Genomic DNA, 9543 nt, shown 5'->3' on the forward strand with positions numbered 1-9543 from the left:
CACTGGAAACCACATTCTATACATATTCAAACATTATTGCTACATGGTAAATGATGCTAAGTCTGGGTTTTCAGTTCCCAAATCCAGAGTGCATACTGCTAAAATACCAAACAACACTGAAAATCATTGCATTCTGAAAATCATACACAGTATCTCTTAACTCATGTGTCATCAAGAGTAACAGAGATTTTTTTTTTTCATTAGATTTCGGTTGATCACAGAATTTGAAACCACAAAAACATTAATTGCTCTTGTTGTAAACCATAAAATACGAGAGCCTATTATTTTTTTAATCTGTGTGTTAAAAACTGCAAGTTTCTAAATATAATTTGATTGGTGTTCATGTGTTTCTTCGGGATTCGTAGGTTTGGAATTTCCATCTGTGGTTACTTGCACTGACCCTACAAGTGATTCCTTTTGACCTCTGCCCTTGTCCACCGCCCAGTGGACGGATCATCTCTCTTCTGATCTGTCATTGGCATCATCATTGGCATTACAGCTTTCATCCATTACTCCTCTTTTGACAGGTTTGACAAAACCTTTGCTGCAGGCATATTGTTTTTCATCACATGTAAGTATGTGCTTCCTTCTGTTGTTTCAGTACAAGCAGTAATTTGAATTGGATTTGACCTTAAATGAGTCCAGCTATCAATACCTGACACTAGAAAAAGGATGCACTAGTCACAAACTACTTATTTTGTAATTATTCCATTATCAGGACAGTTTCACAACAAAGCACACACGCCTGTGTTCAAAAAAGACAGTATTCATGTCTAAGAGGCTGCATTAAGCTCCTGTTTTAACACTTTGCTCTTCATAATTCGAGTAGCCTTATTCAACTATATAATTTGTTGTTGTTGTTCTACAGGGTGGGCCATTTATATGGATACACCGTAATAAAATGGGAATGGTTGGTGATATTAAAGTCCTGTTTGTGGCACATTAGTATATGTGAGGGGGCAAACTCCTTAAGATGGGTGGTGACCATGGTGGCCATTTAGAAGTCGGCCATCTTGGATACAACTTTTGTTTTTTCAATAGGAAGAGGGCCATGTGACACATCAAACTTATTGGTAATGTCACAAGAAAAACAATGTTGTGCTTGGTTTCAGCATAACTTTATTCTTTCATGAGTTATTTACAAGTTTCTGACCACTTATAAAATGTGTTCAATGTGCTGCCCATTGTGTGTTGGATTGTCAATGCAACCCTCTTCTCCCACTCTTCAGACACTGATAGCAACACCGCAGGAGAAATGCCAGCACAGGCATCCAGTATCTGTAGTTTCAGGTGTTGCACATCTCGTATCTTCACACCATAGACAATTGCCTTCAGATGACCCCAAAGATAAGGGGGGGTCAGATCGGGAGACCTTGGGGGCCATTCAACTGGCCCACAATGACCAATCCACTTTCCAGGAAACTGTTCATCTAGGAATGCTCGGACCTGGCACCCATAATGAGGTGGTGCACCATCTTGCTGGAAAAACTGAGGGAACGTGCCAGCTTTAGTGCAAAAAGAGGGAAACACATCATCATGTAACAATTTCAAATATCCAGTGGCCTTGAGGTTTCCATTGATAAGAATGGACCCACTATCGTTGTTCCCCATATACCACACCAAACCATCATTTTTGTTGTTCCAACAATCTTGGAGGGATCCATCCAATGTGGGTTAGTGTCAGACCAATAGCGGTGGTTTTGTTGGTTAACTTCACCATTTACATAAAAGTTTGCCTCATCACTGAACAAAATCTTCTGCATGAACTGAGGGTCCTGTTCCAATTTTTGTTTTGCCCATTCTGCAAATTCTGTGCCCTGATCTGGGTCATCCTCGTTGAGATGCTGCAGTAGCTGGAGTTTGTAAGGGTGCCATTTGTGAGTAGCTAATATCCGCCGAAGGGATGTTCGACTAATGCCACTCTCCAGTGACATGCGGCGAGTGCTACGCTGTGGGCTCTTGTTGAATGAAGCTAGGACAGCCACTGATGTTTCTTCATTGGTGACAGTTTCCTTGCGTCCACATTTTGGCAAATCCAACACTGAACCAGTTTCATGAAACTTAGCAAGCAGTTTGCTAACTGTAGCATGGGAGATGGGTGGTTTCGTAGAGTGTCTTGCATTGGAATCTGCTGCAATGACCCGGTTACTGCGTTCACCAGATATCAACACAATTTCGATCCGCTCCTCACGTGTTAACCTCTTCAACATGTCAATGACTGTGAAAAAAGAGAAACTTGTAAATAACTCATGAAAGAATAAAGTTACGTTGAAACCAAGCACACCATTGTTTTTCTTGTGACATTACCAATAAGTTTGATGTGTCACTTGGCCCTCTTCCTATTGAAAAAAACAAAAGTTGTATCCAAGATGGCCGACTTCTAAATGGCCACCATGGCCACCACCCATCTTGAGGAGTTTGCCCCCTTACATATACTAATGTGCCACAAACAGGACTTTAATATCACCAACCATTCCCATTTTATTACGGTGTATCCATATAAATGGCTCACCCTGTCCTACTAAAGATAATTCATGCTAACATATTGAATACCATTGATGAGTACACAGCAACAATCTTTTGAAAAAAGGGGGTGTTGTTTTTTTATTTCTCATTTTCCTTGACCTTTTTCGGCACAGGTTTTTTAGTGTTTCTAGGTATGTCTATGCTCACTGGTGTAACTATTAACTACTATGGAAAACTGTCACGGCGTGGGGGATCAGCAAGACGCCGTTTCTACCTTTCTCTCTCTCTCTCGCTCTCTCTCGCCTCCTCTCTGTTGCCAGGGTGGAACTCATTGTGGGTTCACGCCCTCAGCCCACTGAAGGGGAACACACCTGATGCCCATCAAGGCAATCAGCATTTAAGCCAGGAGGAGTCTGCTGGTCTTCGCTGGATTGTTGTCTACCATGCGTCAGTGAGAGTCAAGCTACAGCTCAAGCTCAGTCAAGTGTCTATTGTGAACGTTGTAACTCATTCTCATTTCCTCGCCTACAGACCTCCTGGATAACCTTCTCTGTGTGAATCTTTGTGTCAAGTGTGGAGAAAGGAACTGTGGTCGTGAGTGTGGAGAGTTGGAGAACCTTTGGATTTCCCTGGAGCCCCGTCCCCCACATTGTTGTATATAGCACTGCCCTGCACTTCCTGCATATACACCTGGTGAACTAAAATTCTTGTATTCAGCTGATTCTTGAGTCCTGCGGTTGAGTCCTTATCAGTCTCACTGAATATAGTCTATCACCACCTTTGCATACAGCTACACAGTTCTATAAAAATGTTTCTTTGGGTAACTGAAAATATGACAAAGAAAATCATTTAAATGCATGTAGGAGCAATTTCATAATGTATAACAAACCTAACCCCTTTTTCTTTGCAGGTATAATTTATATATACATGCATGAATGCCCTAGAAGTGCCACCTCACATTAGAAGACAAATAAGCGGGGGTCATGAGAGCTGCATGGTTTGGATTCTTGCACACAGATGACCTCTGGAGCTTAACTAATTTCAATAAAGTATTAGGAAGAATGTTTCTTCCTTTGCCATACATACACAGACTCTGCATGTTGTACTCAATTTCATTAGGCTTGTGTATATTTATTCCTCACTTGTTTTTAGCAGTGTTTTATGGTTTTGGGAAGGTGTTCAGCTGTTTCACGTAACTATACTGTAGATGGTGATCAATCCCGACACGTGAGGACTACCAAATCCAAAGCTTTGGGTAACTTAAAGATATGTGCTTTTTTTTTTTTCGTAAGAAAACCACTAGCCACTGACCTCATTTAAAGCCTGGTATTTTAATCTATGATTTCAAAAGTAAAGAAAACTGTAGGAGAACAAACTTTACATTTATATTTGAGCTTATATTTATGTAAGGGCAAGTGATGTAGACAGACTTTTTTCTTCTCTGTAAATGTTGCTACATTATCCTAATCAGTACATTTGATGAGTTTAGGCATACAATTCCCACAAAACTCACTGAATCACACACAATACTGTAGCTCAGGAACTACAACCAAGGTTATCTACTAATCGGAAGGTTGGTGGTTCCATCCCTGGCTGCTCCAGTTTGCATGCCAAATATCCTTGGACAGTGATCTAATTGTGAATGTTAGATATAAAGCACTTAAGCACTTAAGAAAGAAAAAAAAGTACCTGTGTGGATGGGGCATGTTGAATAAAATGCTTTGAGAGCTCGGCTAGAGTAGAAAAGCATAAAAAAAATTTCAAAAGAAAAAAAAAAGCCCATTTACAACCGCGTTTTCTTCCCATTCATTGTTTACTATCCAGCACGGCTATATTGATAGGTGAAATCATCCGAACCTGCCACGTCAGAAAAACGCAAAAATGTAATGAATAAAAGGGACACTAAAAGGCAAGCAAACAAAAAACGCGTCCTTAACCCAATTTCATCACGTAAAACTAACTTCTTATCCTGGTGCTTTTCACAAAGGGGATGAATCAGAGGCAGGTGCAGCAGGGATACATTGTCTTATAAAGTTCCTGTCCTTTTCTTCCACTTAGCTTTATTTACGTGCTTAAAAATGAGCGTTGGAGACGTGTTTTGATTCTGACGTACTCGTGTAATCTCATAGTTTTTTATGAAGCAGGCAGAAAATCGTATTTTATTTGCTTCTCACTGCCTTATTTAACATACTGAGGGAAATATTTGCCCCATATGAAGTGTAAAGAGGGTTTTTAGAAAGGCGTTCACCTTTTATCGGTTTCAGCGATATCAGAAAACACAAATGTGTCGCAATCGTACACATTTGATTTGCATCCAACTATATTAATTTGTGTAGCCTATTGAGCGTCCGTTCTGAGCAAACTTATGCAAACTAATGCAGCAGAACAGCGCCTTTCTAGCATAACTGACTCCCAGTAATGAATTTGCTCTCCTTCCGTGTGATCAAATAGAAATCCTGTCCTCCAGTCCAAGGATTACAACTTCCGCTCTAACATCTCTCTTAATTGCCTAATAGCATTGCAGCGTGAATTCCGCCTGCATTAAGACACTTTCACATTAAGCGCACTGATTGGAAATGTGATGACAACACCATATCAACAAATTACAGCGCAGCGCTTTCTATCCAAAATGGGCCCAGGAGCGGCACTTGTACTCTCCCAGATTTCAATACCGACAATTACAGCCAATTTGGGTGGAATGACAAGACAGACCTGTAGCAGATTATCTCCCTGTGGCACAAGCTAAGTCACTTAATTCAAAAAGTACTAATACGTAGGAAGAGAGCAGAAATTGTTTCACTCAGTGTCCTGGACGGTAAAAGAAAGAAAGAAAGAAAGAAAGAAAGAAAGAAAGAAAGAAAGAAAGAAAGAAAGAAAGAAAGAAAGAAAGAAAGAAAGAAAAAAGCATATGGTCAAAGGAAATCAAAAGGCCAATTCACGTGGACAGCAGATATACCAGACTGATGACACAAGGAGTCAAAAATGAGGTAGCCTAGGCTACATGTGAAATACGATGTGCACGTAAGAAACTCTCATTCAAGTTTACCACGCGCTATATACACTTGTGCTGTGTTTCTTTCTTATGGCTTGTAGGGAAATGGCGAAACAGCACAATTCTTAAACACCACGGGGAGACCGGTCTCCCCACAACATCATCTGTACTTTCACATGATTTAATTTATTTTTATTTTATTACAGTTGAACCAATGTATTTTGTGACCATGAGCTATTCGTCTAATTATTTCATACATATTTATTAAAGTAATCAAAAACTCGTTTTTTCCTGAGGAGTTGATTTCTTCTTTTTCAGACGGTTGTTACAGGTGGTCCATTCGCGCTTAAATAAATGAGAAAAAAGTCATTCTTAAAATTAATTGATTGATCTTTTTTATGACAGAAAGCAGCAACCTTTGTTCAGTCATGTTCCAAACATTGCAAACGGTTAGCCATGTTGGATGTCTTTTTTCTGTGGCCTTATTATCTTGTTTTCTTAAAAATGACTTTGCAATGAGTACAAAGTCTGTTTGTTAATTTATGTCCTTTAGAGTTTGTGGGTGAATATTTATGTAGCAGTATAGAATGTTTTTACCAAGCACATTAATAAAGTAATAAATGGCTTGTACCTGAACTACAAAGGGAAGTTTAAACATCATGTACAATTTGTCTTGCCTTACGTCCGTAGCTCCCGGCTACTTGTTCATATTCTATGACAGACACAAAAAACTCGCCTTCATTTTCACACATGATTAAATGCAACGATTGAATTGTTTGGAGACTGTAAGAAAACTTTCGAAACAAATATGGCCTCGTTCGTAGGTTATATTTATTTTTATATAGTATCCTCTATTCGGGTAAATACAGAATAACGTTTTCACTCGGACAGAAGTCAAAAACTGCTTAGTTGCTTGGCGACCACTAAAGCGCAACCATACCCGATGATTCCCAGTTGCTTTCCAAATTAACCCTGTTCACAGGTGCGCTCCTTATCTTAAAACCCACCAAAATAAATAAACAAATAAATAAATAAAAAGACAGCTTGGAATCCGTCTGAACCAATCAGAGTGAAAATCTCGTCCCCCGCGGCTCTCCTCCGTCCATCAAAAGCCCTAATTGGCTGATGCGCAAACCAGTATCCCCAATCCGGCACCGTCTCTGAATAAATACTTATTGCAAACGTGCCCTCCCACCGGTGTCTGTGGAATGTTCGGCATAGTGTCATTCACTGGTCACACAGAGGGTCCACATTTAAATTTGACAGAGGCTTGGAGGGAAGAGGCAGGTGTTGATGCAGGTTTAAAGGCAAGGAAATAATCATCCACAGTAACACAATGAGTATGAACTACGCATCTGCGGCACCCACACAGAGGTCCACGTCGTTTTTCATTGAGGACATCTTATTGCACAAGCCCAAGCCCCTGCGAGAGGTCATCCCGTCGCCGTTCTGTAGCTCCTTGGCTTCCCGGGTGCCCATCCTGGAGTACGGATACCCGCTGATGCCTACCCCAATATTAGCCCCACATCCGCACCATCCTCTCCACAAACCGGAGCACCACCAGTACTTCTTTACGTCAGGTAAGCAAGAGAGAGGCAGAGGCCTGGGATAACAAGGAAGCTGTCACACACAGCGGGCTGTTATCTGGACATTGCCTCTAGTTTTTAAATAACGATTTAGAGGAAAAGCACAAATCTCGGAATCCTTTATTTGACTTAACCGCTTCAATTATGTGTTTGTTTGAATGCATTTTAATTATTGTATTCTACAAAGTGCATTCAAATCTTAAAGCCGACTGTAACATGCAGGTGTTTTACTATTTATATTTTTTTTCTTTCTTTTTTTTTTTTTTTAAATATGTCATTATTATTATTACAAATAGCGAGGTTTGTTACCTTGGCAAAGAATTCATCACCAAACTCAAATTCATCCTATTTCTGGGATATATTCTGATTTTTCTTAATACTTCAATAACAATACAAATAATACAAACCACCTCTTCTTATTGCCGGCAGGAATGCAGATGCCCGCCTTGTTCCAGCACCACGCAGAGTTACCGGGTAAGCACTGCAGACGCAGGAAGGCCCGGACTGTTTTCTCTGACTCGCAGCTGTCCGGGCTGGAAAAGCGGTTTGAAATTCAGCGGTATCTGTCCACACCTGAGAGAGTGGAACTGGCCACTGCGCTGAGCCTGTCAGAGACACAGGTTGGCTCGCGCGCGCGAACGCACACGCACACACACGCACACTCAAATGTGGAGTGAGTTATTCCCTTTTTAATTTATTTTATAATACATAAAAGAAAGGAAAAACAAAACAATAGCTACATCATCAATGCGTTATTTAGCCCTATATACGAAATATATGGGATAATTAGAATTAGTTTCATATCTCGAATGAAACTCCATATGTTAAACTGTAGTTTACAGTAGCAGAAAACACATTTCAGTTTTAATAATAAATTAATATTTATTTATTAATATTTATTAATAATAAAATATTTTACACACAAGCAGAGCCATAGAAACTTTTCTAATGTGCGTCTTTGTTTCTTACGTGCAGGTGAAAACATGGTTTCAGAACAGGCGGATGAAGCACAAGAAGCAGCTGAGGAAAGCGCAGGACGAGCGGAAGGCAACAGGAGAGATGGAGCGATGTGCGGAGAACTCCAGCGAGAGCGAACTGAACGACAAAAGCGTAGAGGAGCTGAAACACGGCCTCGAGACGGATTCGTATATGCTGGAAGAAAACGACGACGATGTGGATATCGAGGATGACATTTGCTCCCCGGATCATCTACTATAGTAGGCTGCACTGTTTGTTGGCTTATTGTTTTGTTTTTGTTTGCTTGTTTTTTGCTTTTTGTAAATGCAGCCTATAGACAGCTGTAGGATCATTTTAAGTTTATTTCTTTAAATAGCTAGCCAATATAAATGGCAGTTTTACAGTGAGGGGGGAACAGGCTGTACAATACACTGTTAATTAATTTTTTTTATATAACTGCCAATTTTCCTCTGCATAAAGGCTATGGATTATTCTGTTATGTTTTGCAAACTCTCTATATTATCTATATTATTATTATTATTATTATTATTATTATTATTATTATTATTATTATGAGTCTCTAGACATTTTATTTTGAAACATCACAGTTGTGTCTTTTATTTTCAGGAGGAAATAAGTGTACAAATGAATGTAAATAAACCCGTGGAAAAGCGCTCTGCCCATGTTTTACTATACTTTTATTCCAGACAACATTCTCCATGTTACTTTAAGAAAAATGTATATGTTATTGGCAGTGTGTGGATATTGTTGAAGATTTTGTAAATCAGGTTTTGAATGAAAACATCATTTATATATTTTTGTCTGTAAATATAACTAACAGTACATCGTTTTTTTTGTTATTATTATTATTACTATTACCGGTATTATTATTATTATGTGTGTGTGTGTGTGTGTGTGTGCGCGCGCGCGCATGTATGTTTTCTACCGGGGAGCATTTGCTGTTTACATTTCCAATCCAGAAGGAGTGATTTTTTTTTTTTAAGTAACCACATAAATCCTGTGAATGCAATGTTACTGTTTAGACGCAACATGTGGCTGTAATCCTGTTATCATGGTGAGATGCTTCTCGGAGTTCAAACGGCTGTCTTAACCACTTGCATTAAGAACCGGTCTCCACAGCATGGAGCTCAGCTTTGAATGCGAGGCTGCATCATCTTCTCTACTGGGTTTCCTGCATGATGGCGTGAAGCCCGCTGAGCTTTGAGCCAACCAACGCAAAAGAATGACAGGATAAATTAGGAAAAGTCAAACGCTCCCACAGACTACACCTGAGTACGAGTATATTCAAGTAAGCTTTTTTGTAAGGCTGGGAGATAGCAGAGTTTTACATTCCAAGTCTCGTCATAACAAGATTTCTAGTTCGATTATTCAGAATCAGGGTGGACATCCGCTGCAACACTGCGGGCTGTTTTGTTATAATGTAGTGGACTCGGTTTAATGCTCTGGGTGTTGTATTAAACGGACACTACAGATAAACAATAAACAATTTTTTTTCTCTTCGCATTAGTGGCGAAAAGGTGT

The 9543-nt window shown here is 39.7% G+C and overlaps 1 protein-coding gene across 1 annotated transcript; it reads left to right on the plus strand.

Moving 5' to 3' along the window:
- Positions 1 to 6772: 6772 nt before the first annotated feature.
- bsx (brain-specific homeobox) lies at positions 6773 to 9284 on the plus strand. The gene is made up of 3 exons (XM_086307403.1): positions 6773 to 7038; positions 7474 to 7664; positions 8020 to 9284. The coding sequence occupies exons 1-3, from the start codon at positions 6795 to 6797 to the stop codon at positions 8260 to 8262; spliced, it is 678 nt and encodes a 225-aa protein (XP_086163529.1). The 5' UTR covers positions 6773 to 6794; the 3' UTR covers positions 8263 to 9284.
- Positions 9285 to 9543: the final 259 nt, after the last annotated feature.

Source organism: Aulonocara sp. 'chitande type north' Nkhata Bay, linkage group LG10 (assembly GCF_057382095.1).
Source record: "Aulonocara sp. 'chitande type north' Nkhata Bay isolate Kocher_YH1m ecotype deep benthic linkage group LG10, A_spYH_male_GT1.1, whole genome shotgun sequence".
NCBI lineage: Eukaryota > Metazoa > Chordata > Actinopteri > Cichliformes > Cichlidae > Aulonocara > Aulonocara sp. 'chitande type north' Nkhata Bay.